Here is a 19,590-nt window from a genome sequence, read left to right as displayed (position 1 = left end):
ATTATTGCAAGACTCTTAACTGGTCTCCCAGCTCCTGTCCACGCTGCCTGTAGTCTGTTCCAAACCTAGTAGCCAGAATAGTCTTTAATTCTGAAGTGGCGCCACTGATCCTACTTCTGCAATGAAGCAGACGTTCTCTTTCCAATGTGGCCAGTGGAGCCAGAGTCTTTGTTTTGCAAAAGCCATCCAATATTTGGCCTGTTACCTTTCTGACATCATTCCGATCACAGTGGCCTTTTTGCTGTTTCTTGAATGCTCCAGGCATGCTCTTTCTTGGGCTTTTGCACTGACTGTTCCTCTTCCTGGAACTCTCTTCCCCCAGATATCTGCATGGCTTACATCTTCACATGCTCCAGGTCATGGCTCGAAGGCTGCCTTCTCAGTGAGGCTCCCCCGTCCATCTTTCTTAAAATTACAACTCTCCCACCTTCACGTCTTCAGTGCTCTCCGTATCCCTTCTCCTGCGTTATTTTTCTCCATAGCACTTATACCATCTATTATATATTTTATTTCTTTATCAGCTGCCTCCTCCAATGGAACAGAAGCTCCAGAAGCTCAGAGGTTTGTGGCTCTTTTATTAACTTAAGAGTGCCTGGTAGATACTTGGTGAGCATTTCTTTTCTTTTCTTTTTTTTCTTTTGAGTCAGAGTCTCGCTTTGTCGCCCAGGCTGGAGTACAATGGCACGATCTCTACTTACTGCAACCTCCACTTCCTGGGCTCAAGTGATTCTCCTGCCACAGCCTCCTGACTAGTTGGGATTACAGATGCCTGCCACCACACCCGGCTAATTTTTGTATTTTTAGTAGAGACAGGGTTTCAGCATGTTGGCCAGGCTGGTCTCAAACTCCTGACCTCAGGTGATCCACTCACCTCGGCCTCCCAAAGTGCTGTGATTACAGGAGTGAGCCACTACGCCTGGCTGGTGAGCATTTCTTAAAAGAATGATTTTCTTTCTTTCCACCTAATAAAGCACCATGTACATTGCTGGCGTTGGTATGTAGTTTCAACTGAGTTTTTACTCTTAAGAAGGGTCCTATAGGCTGGGCTTGGTGGTTCATGCCTGTAATTCCAGCAGTTTTGGAGGCTGAGGTAGATGACCACCTGAAGCTTGAGACCAGTCTGGGCTACATAGTGAGACCCCTGTCACTACAAAATTAACAACAACAAAATAGCCAAGTGTAATTGATAGTACGCACCTGTAGTCCCAGCTACTCGAGAGGCTGAGGTGGGAGGCTTGCTTGAGCCCAGGAGATTGAGGCTGTAGAACTATGACTGCACCACTGAACTCCAGCCTGGGTGACACAGCAGGACTCTGTCTCTTTAAAAAAAGGCTCCTATATTAGGTGGTTCCTTTAATGAACCAAATGAAAGCACAAGAACGTGCCTAGCCCTAGAATCAAGAAAGGCCAATTACTGAATCAAAGCATAGAGCATCTTGTTCCAAAGGAACTTTCTTTTCCAGGGACATTCTCAGGTGCACTGGCCTTAAGCACTGGTCCTTTGCCTCATCCACACCATGAATGACATCAACATCTGGTTGCTAAACTGACCATGCTTGGAGCCAGAGTGTCCCTGGTGCAGGAGAAGGGCAGGACACTGGTGTGGAAAATCCTTGAATGAAGTAACTTGGGATGTATGTGTAGAGTGGTACAAAGGCATAAGAAAAGATTACCCTCCAAGACCGGAGCAACAGGGCGGAGGTCAGATGTTGAGTCTAAGGGTGTCCAGCTGGGGAATGAGGTGGCAGATGAGGTGATTCAGAGATCAAGTAGGGATCAAAGATAAGAACGGCAAAGAATGGGGGAGAGAGAGACCTGGGTCAGGAGGAAGGCTCCAGAGTACCTCAGTGAGGTCCAGGCTAGTCACCTGTGCTGGGATTCAGTCCTCTAGTTTCACGACATGATCCAGGCCAGACCTCTGCATTTCCTCCCTGCAAGGGCCTCTATATTTTCCTGCCAATGTAAAATGACAACTTTCCATTCTCCACTGGGGACTGATTCACATGCCCTTATGTGGTGATGGTGGTCACTGAAATAACCATTTCATTCTTTCTGAGGGCATGTCTCACCCTCAATCAGTGGTCCCCTGACCTGCAGCATCCATGTCACCCGGGAACGTGTGAGAAATGCAAATTCTGAGGTCCCACCCTAGACCTACTGAATCAGAAACTCAGGAGGTAGGGCTAGAAACCTGTGCTTTAACAAGTCTCCTGCTGAAGTCTGAGAATCACTGTTCTGTTAAAGAAGTGTCATGAAACTAGAATGCAGCAGGTAAGGAGACAGAGACTGGCAGCAGGGGTGCTATTAATATTTTACCCAGCGGAGGGCTCTCTGATGGGCAGAGGTCTAGATGTGGGTATGGGAAACTGGCATTTGTGGGGTGAATCAAAGCAGAGAGCGGCAGGGATGTAGGTGCTGGGGAGAGACTGCTGGAACAGCCAGGAGTCTGGGGTGGCTGGGTGTAATCAGAGCTTCATCTGGGAAGTCTCTGATTTATGGATATTTTAAAGTCAGTCCTTACATAGTTACCATGTGTCTTTAGTTATACTGAAAATTCCTTAAATACAAGAACCAGATTTTATATGTTTTTAAAATAACTCATCATGGCACCTTTAGCAGTGCCAGAAACCAAATCGATTCTTAATAAATACATGAATGGAGATAAAAAAAAAAACAAAAAACAAAAAACAAAACCCTGAGAGAGGGCAAAACTTGGGGCAGAAAGAGAGGGGAAAACAAGTAATTTATTTTTATGATGTTTAGCTTTATATTACAGGGAGATGTTTAGCCAGGGATGTCTGAAAGCCAATTAACACCTTAGCAAATTCTGCAAATGAAAAGTTGGTGGGAATATCATTTTTAATGACATTAACCAACTTTTGAGAAGCCAAACTCAGCAGGCTGAAAATAGGAGCTTCGCTTGATAGGATGCAGTTAACTCAGTTAGATGTCAAACAACTTCCACTTGCTGAATTTGAGGATGGGGCTTGAGAATCGCCGAAAAGAAAAGTAGCCGTGCAAATGGAGTCTATATGCAAAAAGGTTTTAAACTTTCCCCTTGGAATGCTAAGAAACCAAGTTGATGTGCTGAAATAAAAACAAATTAAAGTGAATGGAAAGCTTGACAAACATAATTTTAATGTCTTGAAGAAAGACACACAATATGTTTGTGACAACTGTCATAAGCCTGACATTCCCCTCAAAGGAGACAAGACGTAAGAAGAAGACAGGAGTCCCTGTACTCATTTGTTCAGGCTGCCACAATTAAGTATGTAGGGCTGTGCTAAGGGGCTTAAACAACAGAGTTATTTTGATCCAGGTGTCAGCTGTGTGGGTTCCTTCTGAAGCCTCTCTCCCTGGCTTGTAGATAGCTGTCTTTTTCTTATGTCTTCACAAGGTCTTCTCTCTGCATACGTCTATATCCAAATCTGTTCTTCTTGTAAGGACACCAGTCATATCGGATTAAGACCTACACTTATGACCTCATTTTAACATAATCACCTCTCTGAAGTTCCTACCTCCAAATACAGCCACATGCTGAAGTATTAGGAGTTAGGACTTCAACATACGAATTTGGGAGAGGGTAGGCACAATTCTTCCCATAAAAGCCCCTAAGAGAGTGACTCAGAATCACAAGAAACCGAAGGCCGTCATGGTGGTGCCTGGGGGCTCTCGCCTGCTGTCCTGCATGAAAGCAGCTTTCCTGGATGGAAAGTCCGGCTCCTCCCTGCTCCAGACAGAACCTCATCTCCAGACAGGGGCCTGCTTAGTTTCAAATCCATACCACAGAGCTAACTTGTGAAATCTGGATGCCAGTAGGCTAGGACCTCTCACTAACTCCTTTGCCTAAGAAGACATAATCTACCCCCCAGCAAAGCAGAACGTGTACCTTCCCATGTTCCTCGACTGAGCCGGAAATATGAGAAACTGCCCTAAATCTCAGTTTCTGGACATCAGCGGGCAGCCTTCTGGAGGCCACTGCTAGGATGAGAACAACAAGGATGAAGTTCTACTTGGGTGTATGCCATAAAACTGGCTTGCATCTTAATTTTATTTCTAACATTTTTCAGACTGTTCTTTAAAAGCCAGTGCTAAAAATGTGGGGAACTTGTATCGAGTTAAATAAACCTAAAGGATCATATCTGAAAATTAGCTTTCAAAAAAAATTGACTCAGCCAGAAACTTTTAATTAAAAAAAATAATGTGTGTAATGTATTTTGCATTTATGAAAACAGCAAGGCATGGTGAACAGATTTTAGATAGAGTTTTCATGGCAAAGGGAAACAAAAGAGACTGATAAACAATCTTTTCCCTTATACACAGTTCAGGTAACATTTCCTAATGTCTCGTCTCTTGTTCCAACCAAACCGTTGCAGAACATCTAAAAGTACAGCATCTAAATCCATACATTTCCAATCTCATTCCCGGGCAAAGTGTAGAGTAGTAGCTGGTATTATTGGAACATATTAAAAATTTTGGAATTTTGTCACCGTGGGAGAAATGACTTTTCTAACTCTCTTCCGCCATTCAAGTCTTCAACAATGACCTGCCTCTCAAATATTCCTCTTCAGCTGAGGTTACTCAACCTGCTAAGACAACTAATAGCCAAGGACCAACCATCTGAAGGCTAAAGTAATTATCAAGACTACATCAACTTTTTCCATGTATTAAATTAGATCCCTGGAAATCTATAGATTCTAAGTTATGGGCTTCTCACTGCATGACTTAATACTCTGTTGTTGGATTTTGAAGTTTTATGGTAAAGATACAGCCATATGGAAAACATTTCATAAAACAACTGTGATATATAACTGCTTAGTAGATAATCAGATGTCAAAAACATTAAGATATAAGAGTTGTTGGAAGATAATGCCTTAAAACTTTTTTTTTTCTAATGAGCTGATATAAACCTCGTCTTAAATAATGCAATCTACGTAATGCCTTACATTTCTTCTTTCGTCTTATATTCTAATATTAACTGCAATTACAGCAATCATCTTTATCTTAATTTTTCTAGAACACACATTTTATCCAACAGCTACTTGTATTAATTCTTATTTTAATGGTTCTTTTATATTTTTATTGGTTTTGATGAAGCCAGATCAAATCTAATTTGGATTTAGAAAGGTATAAATAATAGATAAAACTTGCCTACTTTCTTCTATGTTGTCTTTGAAACTTGATGGAGGGTTCATTTTTGAATTAGAGTATTTTTCACATCAGGAAAACAAAATTAGCTAGGTGTCTGGGTTAGGATGGGGTATCATGGGTATAGCAGAGAGAATGGAATAGTTCACTCTAACTTATGCACAGATTGATTTTCTGAAATGGCTTTGGAAATATGTTACCTTTCCAGTTACTTAACCCTATAGCTCCATCTTCAGCGTTGAAAAGTCTTAGGTTAACTTTATAAAAAGGTGACTTATATTCTAGGTTTAACAACAGCCTGGCTGCAAAGGAAGAAAGAGAAACAGGAGAACCTAGGCCGAGTGTGGTGGTTCACACCTGTAATCCCAGCACTTTGGGAGGCCAAGGTGGGTGGATGACCTGAGGTCAGGAGTTCGAGACCAGCTTGGCCAACATAGTGTAAACCTTGTCTTTATTAAAAATACAAAAATTAGCCGGGTGTGTTGGCGGTCGCCTGTAATCCCAGCTACTTAGGAGACTGAGGCACAAGAATTGCTGAACCCCAGAGGTGGAGGTTGTAGTGAGTCAAGATCACGCCACTGCACTCCAGCCTGGGTGACAAGAGCAAAACTCCATCTCACACACACACACACACAAAAGAAACAGGAGAACCTAAATCTTCTCTAAGACCTCTCTCACTGCTAAGACTGTTTCCTCATCATAGTCCCTGATCACTGAAAGTCCCTCTAAAATAATGGTGCCTGAGGGTTCACACCCTTGTCATTCATCATATCTTCTCCTCACTTCAGGCCATGCTTTTTTACCTATGTCCCATCTGCAAAGTAATCCTAGAAGATGTATTTTTTTGGTAAAAGGCATAGAATCTCTCAGGTCCATATTAACTAAACAATTGCTTCAAAGTTTGAGAAATCTATTCTAGAGTTTCAACCCAGGAATTTTAATCACAAGAGATTCCTAAGTATATCTGACCAACTTTGTTCTTTAAAGTAAGCACAAATGCATCATGAATCCATGTGATCTTTTACAAGAACATTCTTTCTTATGGGTGAATTGGGAGCCAAGTGAGTAAACCTGGACAACCCTGCCTCTTTTCAGCAAGCCTCATATATGAAAATCCTAGTTGATAAAGGACAAACTGGGGGGATGCTTGTATCACAAAAGCATGTTTCACTATACTGAAGAAATTTTTGACATATTCCTTACAATGGTTAATTCTTAGCCTGAAATCCACGTTTTACTTAAAGATTGATTCGGTTTTTAAAAAACTACCTCTCAGGACATTCATTACATCAAGTGTGAGAAAACTAAGAGATAATGTTTTGGCAAATTAAAGTATTTCAAGACTCCTGCTGAGTATAAAGGACATTTATTCATTTCCTTCCTTCCCTCCCTCCCTCCCTCTCTCTCTTTCTCCCTCTCTTTCTTTTGAAATTTCCTCATAACTTTTCCTTCCTTCCTTCCTTTCTTCCTTCCTTCCTTCCTTCCCTCCCTCCTTTTTTCCCCCATACTACTGTTCTATTTAATTTTTATTGTGTGTATGGGTTTTATTTTATTGTATTTTTTACCAGTTTAGCATCAGCTCATTTTACAAATGATATCTTACATGAAATTGCAGTATTTATAATATAGAACTTCCATGTTCCCTAGAACATAGTTTGAAAACCACACTTACAGCTCCCCGCCAAGCCTCCAGAAGTCATCAACCTATACCCTCCAGCACTTGTCCTATTTCCTGAAACACACAGAACAGGCAGCACTACAATATCTACAAATATAGTAAGTTAGGCCCCTGTGCAGTCAGAGATCAGTTGCAGAGAACTGAACTGGTTCAGCCAGTTAAAAAAATGGATTTATTAAATGGCTTGCAGAATCACTAGGCTGAATCTTCACAGTAAAACTGGGTGACTATAGACCTGGTTTGGTAAAGAGGAAGCTTCCTTAAACTCTGGTCAGGTGTGATTCCAAAGCCATGCTGCCTTGATTGGAAGCTGCCAGCACTGATGCAGAGTTGGGCCTCACCTTCACTTCAGTGCTAGAGAGATGGATGCCTGCCCCAGCAGTCTCAACCCGATCAAGCTGGTGGCCGTGCCCTGGGACCTTGGCAAATAATGCTGAAAAAAACAAAACAAAACAAAAAACCCAAGCCTCCACAACTGCCTTGCTTCTCACCTTCCAGAACCCAGCACATTGGATATTCCAGAAAGATTCTGCTTTCCAGCCTCAGTGGTAGCAGCAGGTGTACTAGGAAGAGACTGGTATGGGTGATTCCAGCCAGACACCCTAACCACCCACTCCCAGCTACTTAGGCCAGGGTGCTGGTTCTGATGCTAGAGAGAATGCTCTGACATTTTGTTGTTGTGGTTGTTGTTGTATTTTCTTTTTTTTTTTTTTATTATACTTTAAGTTCTAGGGTACATGTACACAACGTGCAGGTTTGTTACATATGTATACATGTGCCATGTTGGTGTGCTACACCCATTAACTCATCATTTACATTAGGTATATCTCCTAATGCTATCCCTCCCCAATCCCCCCACCCCACGACAGGCCCCAGTGTGTGATGTTCCCCACCTGTGTCCAAGTGCTCTCATTGTTCAATTCCCACCTATGAGTGAGAACATGTGGTATTTGGTTTTCTGTCCTTGCGACAGTTTGCTCAGAATGATGGTTTCTAGCTTCATCCATGTCCCTACAAAGGACATGAACTCAACCTTTTTTATGGCTACATAGTATTACATGGTGTATATGTGCCACATTTTCTTAATCCAGTCTATCATTGTTGGACATTTGGGCTGGTTCCAAGTCTTTGCTATTGTGAATAGTGCTGCAATAAACATACGCGTGTGTGTTTATAGCAGCATGATTTATAATCCTTTGGATATATACCCAGTAATGGGATGGCTGGGTCAAATGGTATTTCTAGTTCTAGATCCTTGAGGAATCACCACACTGTCTTCCACAATGGATGAACTAGTTTACAGTCCCATCAACAGTGTAAAAGTGTTCCTATTTCTCCACATCCTCTCCAGCACATGTCATTTCCTGACTTTTTAATGATCGCCATTCTAACTGGTGTGAGATGGTATCTCATTGTGGTTTTGATTCGCATTTCTCTGATGGCCGGTGATGACGAGCATTTGTTCATGTGTCTGCTGGCTGCATAAACGTCTTCTTTTGAGAAGTGTCTGTTCATATCCTTTGCCCACTTGTTGATGAGTTTGATTTTTTCTTGCAAATTTGTTTAAGTTCTTTGTAGATTCTGGATATTAGCCCTTTGTCAGATGGGTAGATTGTAAAAATTTTCTCCCATTCTGTAGGTTGCCTGTTCACTCTGATGGTAGTTTCTTTTGCTGTACAGAAGCTCTTTAGTTGAATTAGATCCCATTTATCAATTTTGGCTTTTGTTGCCATTGCTTTTGGTGTTTTAGTCATGAAGTCCTTGCCCATGCCTCTGTCCTGAATGGTATGGCCTAGGTTTTCTTCAAGGGTTTTTATGGTTTTAGGTCTAACATTTAAGTCTTTAATTTGTCTTGAATTAATTTTTGTATAAGCTGTAAGGAAGGGATCCAGTTTCAGCTTTCTACATATGGCCAGCCAGTTTTCCCAGCACCATTTATTAAATAGGGAATCCTTTCCCCATTTCTTGTTTTTGTCAGGTTTGTCAAAGATCAGATGATTGTAGATGTGTGGTATTATTTCTGAGGGCTCTGTTCTGTTCCAGTGGTCTATATCTCTGTTTCGGTACCGGTACCATGCTGTTTTGGTTACCGTAGCCTTGTAGTATAGTTTGAAGTCAGGTAGCATGATGCCTCCAGCTTTGTTCTTTTGGCTTAGGATTGTCTTGGCAATGAGGGCTCTTTTTTGGTTCCATATGAACTTTAAAGTAGTTTTTTCCAATTCTGTGAAGAAAGTCATTGGTAGCTTGATGGGGATGGCATGGAATCTATAAATTACCTTGGGCAGTATGGCCATTTTCACAATATTGATTCTTCCTGTCCATGAGCATGGAATGTTCTTCCATTTGTTTGTGTCCTCTTTTATTTCGTTGAGCAGTGGTTTGTAGTTCTCCTTGAAGAGGTCCTTTACATACCTTGTAAGTTGGATTCCTAGGTATTTTATTCTCTTTGAAGCAATTGTGAATGGGAGTTCACTCATGATTTGGCTCTCTGTTTGTCTGTTATTGGTGTATAGGAATGCTTGTGATTTTTGCACATTGATTTTCTATTCTGAGACTTTGCTGAAGTTGCTTATCAGCTTAAGGAGATTTTGGGCTGAGACGATGGGGGTTTCTCAATATACAGTCATGTCATCTGCAAACAGGGACAATTTGACTTCCTCTTTTCCTAATTGAATACCCTTTATTTCTTTCTCTTGCCTGATTGCCCTGGCCAGAACTTCCAACACTATGTTGAATAGGAGTGGTGAGAAAGGGCATCCCTGTCTTGTGCCAGTTTTCAAAGGGAATGCTTCCAGTTTTTGCCCATTCAGTATGATATTGGCTGTGGGTTAGTCATAAATAGCTCTTATTATTTTGAGATATGTCCCATCAATACCTAGTTTATTGAGAGTTTTTAGCATGAAGGCTGTTGAATCTTGTCGAAGGCCTTTTCTGCATCTATTGAGATAATCATGTGGTTTTTGTCTTTGGTTCTGTTTATATGATGGATTATGTTTATTGATTTGCATAAGTTGAACCAGCCTTGCATCCCAGGGATGAAGCCAGCTTGATTTTGGTGGATAAGCCTTTTGATGTGCTGCTGGATTCAGTTTGCCAGTATTTTATTGAGGATTTTTGCATCAGTGTTCATCAAGGATATTGGTCTAAAATTCTCTTTTTTTGTTGTGTCTCTGCCTGCTCTGACATTTTCTATGCTAGCAGCCTAAGAGCCTGACCATGAACTTATTGACCTGCTATGAAACTCTCTTCTGCAAATTTTTGTTTTACAGTATTACCTTTCAATAACTACAAGCTCTTAGAAAAAACAAATTTCATAAATGTTTCACTTACTCTACAGAGCAATACTTCTTTTCATTTGTTTAAAATTCTTTTATCTTTTGGGCCAAGTGCAGTGGCCCATGCATGTAATCCCAACATTTTAGGAGGCCAATGTGGGAGGATCACTTGAGGCCAGGAGTTTGAGACCAGCAGAAGACACAGCGAGACCCCAAAAATAGAAAAATTAGCTGGGCATGGTGGTGTGCACCTGTAGTCCCAGCTACTCAGGAGGATGAGGTGGGAGGATCGCTTGAGTCAGGGACTTCAAGGCTGCAGTGAGCTATGTTTGTGCCACTGTACTCCAGCCTGGGCAACAGAGAAAGACCCTGTCTCTAAATGAATAAATAAATAAATAAATAAGTTTATTTTTGAATATTCAGGAAATAACTGTTCACATTCAGACAGTCTCACATCAGTCTCACAGTTGTTGCCCCCTCTTTGTTTTCATCTTTAGAGACAGACAATTCCTCAATTCCTTTGCCCTGATTTCCTACTCAGCCTTGCATGTACACAGGATGGAAGATTCTGGCAATTATGAGCCTTCTTTTCCTTAAATTCCCATAGGGATTGATAAGCATCAAAGTTAATCACGTTGGAATAAAAGAACAGCCACATAGATATTCAATAATTCATCCCCCTGGGGAACTTCCCCCTCTAACCAGTCTAAAATCCTCCTATGCCACTTAAGATCATTTTTGCTTTTCCAGTCTGAGTGTTTCAGAGGCAGTTTGTTGCAGAAATGGGAACTCCTCTGGCTGCCGGGCTGGTCAGTGAGGTCTCTTTTCTAAAGCTATGCATTCAGAATATGGTCAACAAAGGAATCTGTCTACATCAAGAAGTTGCTGCTGTTGTTCCTGTTTTCACATGAGTCTTATTTTCAAATTCCTGAGGGCTCACAGAAGAGTGGGAACATCTTGTGGCTACCCTTTCCCCGAAGGCCGACTACGCAGTGGCCAGACACCAGCCCCCGCCCATGGTCACATTCCAGACAGGCATTTCTAAGACAGCACCATGATTAAAAGGAAACTACTCCATCATTAAGACTCCAGACCTAATATCAGCAGGACCATTTTTCATGGAAATTATTTCTGCAACCGAATTCTGTTGGAAGGCGGTTTTCATTTTACTTTTTAGTCTTCCTTTCTCCTGGTCTTCTCTATATTCACTGAAGAGAGAGTAAAGGAGAAATGGCATAAATTCCACTGAAAAGAATTTCAGCTGGGCTCTGGATGAGAGGAAAGGGCTGGGAACCCAACACTCTGTGGAAGTACAGATTTAGACACGATAGGTTGTTGGAACCTGGCGATGGGATGAATGGGTGCTGCTGAACTCATCAATTTCTTTCTTTACCTTTCTTCTTTGTAAATTTCTAGGCTCTAAGCCTCAGAAAGGACTTGTGTGTTGCTGTCACTTGGCTCTGTCTGAAGGTCAAAATGGTTCTCCCAAATGAGAAGTAGACACGTTGCATCCCTGGACAGCACCCGAGGGAGACCATTACACAGACACCAGTGATGTCTAAGACGGGTCCAAAACACAGCTACTGTTCCCCACGCTCTCTCTTGCATGTCTTCTAACATCATCTGTGAAATGCACCATGCTCCGCCTTCCTGCATTTCTCCCAGCCCCCAAATACACTGAAGCAATAGAAATGAGGACTTATTCAAGTGGAGAAACTAAGAGGCAGGCAGGTTTATCTCCAGGCACAGGCAGACTGAAGTGAGGGAAGGTTTCCTCCCCTCTCAGGAGCCGGAGTGGTGTGAGGATTCCATCTTGTCCTGGCTCCACCCTCAAGGTGCCTAGCCCTCCCCTTTCTGTGCTGCCTGAGCTGGGGAAGGACTCCAGTGACAAACTGTGGCACCATGTGCCAGTGTACAGGCCGGGAGCTGGGCTTCCTCACTCTCCTTACTCCAGGCCCCGTGGCTGGGGGCTGGCAGTAACAGTATCTGATGCTCCTGGGATTACATGAGGGGCCAGCACTGGGGTGAGGTCGACAAGACACATACCTCCAGTGCAAAATTTAAGGGTATCCCAAAAGCTCAGTGATCATGATAAATAATGTCTTTGTGCAATACTTTTAAAAAGCAGGTGGGTGTGGCGGCTCACGCTGGTAATCCCAGCACTTTGGGAGGCCGAGGTGGGCGGATCACGAGGTCAGCAGATCGAGACCATCCTGGCTAACACGGTGAAACCTGGTCTTTACTAAAAATACAAAAAAATTAGCCGGGTGTGGTGGCAGGCGCCTGTAGTCCCAGCTACTCAGGAGGCTGAGGCAGGAGAATGGCGTGAACCCGGGAGGCGGAGCTTGCAGTGAGCCGAGATCGCGCCACTGCACTCCAGCCTGGGCGACACTGGGCCATCTGGGTTGATGTTGCCCTTGACAGCCTCTTTGTCCAAATCCATAGAATGTACAACATCAAGAGTGAACCCCAATGTAAACTATGGACTCTGGGTGATATCAATGTGTTGGTCTCATTTCATTGATCATAACAAAAGTACCACTCTAGTAGGGGATGCTGATCATGGGGGAGGCTGTTCAGGCATGGAGGCCAAGGGTGTATGGGAACCGTCTGTACTTTCTGCTCGATCTTGTTACAAACCTAAAAAATTGCTCTTAAAAAATAAAATGATAAAAAAAAATTCATGATAAACCATCAAAATTTTAAATAAAGGCAAGATCAACAGGGCTTCATGAGAGAACTTAAAACTCTGTGGATTGAGATAAAGTGACAACATACAGATCCCAAAAGACACCCAGGGCTTCCAGATGGCATCAACAGCGGGTTTCCAGGGGGGTTACAGCTCAAAGTATCCAGTCGGCATATCTGAGGCCCCATGGAGTTGCAGCTGTGCTTCTGGGCCACCCAGGTGCTGGTAGACACCCTGCTCATGGCCTGGGCTCCCTGGGGAGCACTGTTTATCCCAGGAACCCGTGCGTCTGTGTGTTAAATAAGGCCAGGCAGGCGGGGAGTTTCCCAAAGACTAAGCTGAGCAAGGCCCCTGGGAGGGAGACTGCATTTGCACTTGCTGTGAGTCACATTTTCCTTTTTATTTCCCGTCCAGGCTCAACTGGATTACGCCATAAGGGCCAGGTGCGGCTGGGGGGACATTCCCCAATCGGCCACAAAGAGGCGGTCAAGGGCAACATCAACCCAGCTGGCCCAGTGCCAGCCTCATTTTCTGGAACGAGAGCTTCCCTTGGCTTTGGCAAGAAACTTCTCATTTCTCTCCTCTCCTCTTACTGTGTTCCTTTGTTTCTATCCAGGAGTAGTGAAAAATGGCAGGCCAAAAAGCCCCTCACAGGGAGGGCAGAATAAACAGGTCAGATGCATTTTTCAGCCTGCTGTGACAGCACACCAGCACTCTACAGCAAAGAATGCTGAGTAAAATGGAGCAATTTGCAGAAGCACGGCCACCCCGTGCGAAAACACCCGCCACCCTCAGCCATTCCTTGGGCAAGCCGGCCCCAGCTCCTGCAGCCTCTCTGCCCCAAGGCTTGGTTCCTGAACCCAGCAAGTCTCAACCTGCACTGCCAACCGTTCTTGGCTGCAGAGGAAATTCCTTCCTTTAAGACAAAAGATCCATTATCCGACAGAGTCAAAGTTCCGCCAGGTATGGGGGAAGGCGGACAGGCATTTATTCTTATCTTCATTTTGGTTTGCAGAGCTGAGGTTATCTTTACAGAGACCTGAGCTCATTTCCTCCAAGCACAAAGGAGAAATCCCATTCCTTGCCTGGCTCCTAAGTGTGAGGGGAGTTAAGAAAGCACAAGTTTCAGGCCAGACATGCTGGCTCATGCCTGTAATCCCAGCAGTTTGTGAGGTTAAGGTGGGAGGATTACTTGAGTCCAGGAATTCCAGACCAGCCTGGGCAACATAGTGAGACCCTGAGACCCTATCTCTACAAAAAATAAAAAATTAGCCAGGCGCCTGGGTGCGTGCCTGTAGTCCCATCTACTCAGAAGGCTGAGATGGGAGGATCCCTTGAACCTGGGAAGTTGAGGCTGTAGTGAGTCATGATCATGCCATTGCACTCCAGCCTGGGTGACAGAGCAAAACTCTGTCTCAAGAAAAAAAAAAAAAAAGAAAAACCACAAATTTCTTGAATCCACAAAGAAAGCCCCAGCCTGGTGACAGTGTGGAAGCCTGTGTCATCTTGACACTGTCTTGGCCCATGATGCTCCTTGGGTGTGTCCCTCCCCTGTGTGTCCTTGTCCCTTCATTTGTAAGATCATGTTAATGGGAACTGGAGCCCTGGACTTCCCACTGCTGCCATTTAATTAACTGTGTGAGCTCAAACAAGCAAACACACACATAAACAAAAAGCACATTTTCTGTGGTCTTCTCTCATTTATACAGTGAGGATCCTAGATTACTAACCTAAGATCAAATACACAAAATTTAATGTTAAATATTAATATTGATAATACAAATAAAAACAAAGTTGTGGGTATTTTTTAGGACAGCTAGGACAATGTCTGAATCCAGTCTGCTTGGGTCATTATCTGCAGCAAAAGAAACAAAATCAGGGTACCTTCTCTCACATCTATCTTTTTCTTTCTTCTTCCAGCAAGGCATTCGCTCAGTTTTACATGGCAGAGTTCAGCTGTCTTTTGCATGTGCTAGACTCTGAAGGCTTTTGCACGTTGACTCTTTTCCTGTCCCCTCTTATTCCCATGCCCATGTGTTTGCAAACACAAGTACCCAAATCAGAACCTTAACATGACAATGAAGCATAAGAAACATCTGCCCCCTTGACAGAGAGGTCTAAATCCTCACGACTTGTCCATTTTGTTAAAGCGCCAAAAAAAGAAATTAAAAAAGCAAAGCAAGATAGAAAGTGAACTTCCAATACAAGAAAAAGGAAATGATACGTGGTAAAATCATAAAAAGAATTTTTCTGCCTTTCAGAAAAGCTGTGCACTACATACACCAAGCCCCTCTATCCTTTCACGCGGTAGTGGGAACAGCCTCGTGTTTATGGTTCTTATGAATAGTCATGCAGATTTTAGCCACATTGTCCCTTTTTGTCATCTCCTCCACTGGGCTACCAGACAGGTGCAGCAGGGCTGGTGGAAACCGACACCACTGGGTACAAATGCCAACTGTCCTGGCTTCTGGGACTGGAGAGGAGGTTTGCAAGGTGAGAAGAGGAAAATTCTATGGTCAGTTCCTCATAATTTCCTATAGAGCACTGGTCCCCAGTTTTTTTTGGCACCAGGGACTGGTTTCATGAAAGACAATTTTTCCACGGATGGCGGATGGTTTCAGGATGAAACTGTTCCATCTGGGATCATCAGGCTTTAGTTAGACTCTCATAAGGAGCATGCAGTTCACAATAAGGTTCAGCTCCTATGAGAAGCTGATGCCACAGCTGATCTGACAGGAGGCGGAACTCAGGCGGTAATGCTTGCTCATCCTCTGCTCACCTCTTGCTGTGCGGTCCGGTTCCTAACAGGCCACAGACTGGTACTGGTCCATGGCCTGGGGACTGGGGACTCCTGCTGCACAGTGGCAGGAACACAGGTAAAATACTACTAGCCTCTTGGCTTGAATTGCTAATCCCAACCACTTCTGAATGTGCCAAGCCTCAAAATCAGCTTGCACTTGACCTGATTACCCAGCACGCGAATCCTCAATGCTCGATATTAAACCAATGAAGTTTCCCAGTACTAGAGTATTTGCAAATCAAGATCAAATTAATGTTGAATGAAAGGGTACAGGTTCAGTAGTATAACAAGAAACACATTCAGTAAGAAAGGGGCATTAGAAACTGCCTTCTAAAGCTTACCCAGAGATCTTTCTTTCGTCTGGTTGGTTGATCTCACCACGGGAAGGCTCGCGCGAGTCCGGCTGCCTCTGGAAAAAGGGGTTGGAGCATCCCCCTCAGACATGGCTTCCAAAGAATCAGCGGACGTCTCTGATAAATGCTCGACCGGGTCACCCAGACTGGGTGGTTGAGGACTGTGAGACAGTTTGGGGCTCCTTGTCTGCAAAAGGCATTTTAAAGAAAGTGGGAAAATAGACTATTATTAATCGTGTTGAAAATATGTCTAATGCCATTTCTATTAATCTGGAAAAATAATATGGCAAGGGGGAAGTCCATCAGAAGGGTTAGATAGAGAAAACTAAAGACCCAGTGGGTCAAAGTATCAGTTGTGAAAATTACCGGAAAATAACATTGCCCTTAAGTGTTCCATTGCATTTATTTATTTATTTATTTATTTATTTATTGCCAGAGTGCAGTGGCGTGATCTCGGCTCACTACAACCTCCGCCTCCTGTGTTCAAGTAATTCTTGTGCCTCAGCCTCCTGAATAACTGGGACTACAGGTGCTCCCCAACATGCCCGGCTAGTTTTTGTGTTTTTAGCAGAGATGGGGTTTCACCATGATGGCCAGGCTTTGAGTACTTTGAGTACTCTTGAACTCCTGACCTCAGGTGATCTGCCTGCCTCAGCCTCCCAAAGTGCTACGATTATAGGCGTGACCCGTTGCACCTGCTCTCCATTAAGATTTTTATTGTTTGACTTATGTGGTGCATTTTGAACAGGGAGTTGAGGACAAGCCACATTATAGGAAAGTGATGGCAAAACAATTCCTTTTGCCAGACAAATTCTAACAGTGCTTTCACAACAGATGGGACTGTATACTCTTCTATGCACCCTAGATGGATGAGCTACTCATACCAGAGTAAATTGAACACAACTGGTCTTTCAGAGTCTCATACCAAGACTGTTTCCACAATCAGTAAACTCACATTGCAAGGGAGATTTTTATTTTATTTTATTTTTTCTGAGATGGAGTTTCATTCTTGTTGCCCAGACTGGAGTGCAATGGCGCCATCTTGGCTCACCGCAACCTCTGCCTCCTGGGTTCAAGCAATTCTCCTGCCTCAACCTCCCGGGTAGCTGGGATTACAGGCATGTGCCACCATGCCCAGCTAATTTTTGTATTTTTAGTAGAGATGGGGTTTTTCCACGTTGGCCAGGGTGGTCTCAAACTCCTGACTTCAGGTGATGCACCGGCCTCAGCCTCCCAAAGTGCTGGGATTCCAAGGTGTGAGCCACCATGCCCGGCCTTATTAATGATTTTTGAACAAGGTACCCTGAGAATTCTTTAGCCAGTCCTGCCTTGAGGTTTGGGCTACAGATTTGTTTCAGGGATGCCCAAGGTGTGCCTGATACTCTAGTGGTACCCTTTGAGAATGGAATGAGCAGCTTCTTGCTAAAAGTACAAGAAGACCCCTCTCAACAGAACCAATTGCATTATCCAGACAATCACACCTTCCTATATGCCTCTCAGGACCTTCCCATAGAGGAAAGCAGGGATAAGGTCAGTACCTTCCTCCCTGTGTTTCTTAAGGGATGTGGCTTCAAGGAGATGACTGGGTGTTCTACAGGAAACTCAGCTCAGATTACATGCCAATCTCATGACCAGAAAGGACATGCATTAAGAGTCAAATTGTCTCATTCGGTTAATTTTTCTGTGCAAGTCCCCAAAGTGGTGCATTCCTAGATTATTTTTTACAAAGTCTGCTTCTGTTACGGGGATCTGGCTTTGACACACATTACAAATATTTGACCAGGAAAATTATCCCTAAATCACTGCCCAGTTCACCAAGATTTAGACAAATTCACGTGGTCCTCAGTGAAGTAGCTTCCTCCTTACTGTGCTCAGCAGAATATCAAGGTATGATGTCCTCATTCCTGACATTTTTTTTTTTAAAGAAGATAGATTCAGTTTAGCAAGATAGCCAAGAAATAATGTTACTTTAAGCAACATGGCTACATTTATAACCTCCGCTGTTTGGTCATCTTTATAGCTCATGGCAGAAACCATACATTTGATGAGTTGTCATTTTCCATTGCAGAAGGTAATAATCCTTGAAGAAAATCAAAATCAAATCTCTGTTTCTTGTTCAGGGTCATCGTAGTGCTAGGTAAGTAGAAAAATCAGTGATGCAGGGCTATATATTTTTTCTCCCCTCACTTCCTATACGTAGCTATTTAGCTCCAAACGTAAACTCCTCTTTTTGTTGTTATTCATGTTTTCACTGAAAACGATCACTACATATTAGCAGTCTCCTCACACGCAGTACCCTCCCCTCTGATGCCAGCTTGCTGCTGAGACATCATTTAGTTCAGAGAAAAGACAATGGAAATTGCTGACACTTGTGCCAAATACGCTGTGATCTGATATGTTAGAAAAAAAAAAAGTCAAAATAGCATTTTGGAACAGTGCTAGGCACCATGGGTAAAAGTGGACCAGAGATAAAAGTTCTTGAGCTCGTCAAGCATGTAAGGTCTATATGGGAGCAAAAGATAATATATATGCAATAGATGGACAGGAAGAATGAAGAGGTGCATCACCCTGAGTGCAGAAGGAGTTTGGGGCAGTAACTGCTGAGTTTAAAGGGGCATCCGGGGAGGAGGAAGAGTGTAGGTGAGGGAGGTGCCAGGGTTGCTCTGAACTGAGCAATAAAGTGCAGGGCCACCCACTCCCAGCCTGGTCTTTCCTGATTGGACTAAACAGTAGTCACCTGATCTCAGCTGGATCAATCAAATTCTCGCCCCTGGAAATGTCTTTCCTGATTGGGTCAAGAAGTAGCTACCTGAACTTAGCTGGTCCAATTAAATTCTCTCAATTGTAAATTTGGATCTGGGACAGAGCATCTATTAGTCAATGTCTATGGAGAACTTGAAACAACTTTGTTTTCAACTTGAAGCTGTGGTTAAAATGGGCAGGAAAAGTGAAACAGAAAAGAAGGGCAGAGAAAAAAAAATAAAGCGAATCTGTATTAAAAAAACAGATATGTGAGACCCCCATGATCTTCAGAGAGCACAAAAGATAAGACAGAAGCCATCTGGGGTCTCCTGGGCTTCCCACTTTCCGTTTCCAGTACACTGTGGGGTCCTTCCAATGAATTCCTTCAATTAATTCAATTTTTGTTCTTGCACTAGTTTGGGATAATTCTGTGCCTTGCAAGCAAACCACCACTGACCAACACCAATTTTAATGGTTCCTCCTGGCTAAGCTGCTACGATGCTCACATATTCATATTAGTAAGAACCATGGAGAAAGCTAAACTCTCTGGAGCTTATTTCCATAATCATAATTCCCATTATTTTATATTTCATAGATGAAAATTTCTAAAAAAATATTCCCCCCAAATTTATGAGGGGTTACAATACAGGGATGTTGATTTTATTTTGCAAAGTAAGAGGCATTAAAGAAATCTTACTCTCTGTGGTATGATTTTTTTACCATAAGAAAGGAAAGATACTTTAATACCAAAAAAAGGGGAAGCAAACACAATTTCAGGTTTGATCTAGTGAAAAATTCTTTATATTGGAGTTAGTGTTCTCATTTTGCCTCTGGTGAAAACTTTTCTCAGTCATGCATGGCCTACAGCTTGGTGTTTGAAGCTGCTACCCTAAGCTGCTGAGTGG

The 19,590-nt window shown here is 43.1% G+C and overlaps 1 protein-coding gene across 28 annotated transcripts in view; it reads right to left on the bottom strand.

Annotated features, from left to right (window-relative positions):
• KIAA1217 (KIAA1217 ortholog) overlaps window positions 1-19,590 on the bottom strand; it is an 850,426-nt gene that overhangs the window by 151,190 nt on the left and 679,646 nt on the right. For all 28 annotated transcript variants that reach the window (XM_054436086.2, XM_063669656.1, XM_063669658.1 and 25 more), the window contains one exon: window positions 15,932-16,130. In XM_054436086.2, coding sequence (XP_054292061.1) covers window positions 15,932-16,130 — 199 coding nt within the window. The remainder of the gene's footprint in view (window positions 1-15,931; window positions 16,131-19,590) is intronic.

Source organism: Pongo pygmaeus, chromosome 8 (assembly GCF_028885625.2).
Source record: "Pongo pygmaeus isolate AG05252 chromosome 8, NHGRI_mPonPyg2-v2.0_pri, whole genome shotgun sequence".
NCBI lineage: Eukaryota > Metazoa > Chordata > Mammalia > Primates > Hominidae > Pongo > Pongo pygmaeus.
This window is presented reverse-complemented; position numbering and strand designations above follow the sequence as displayed.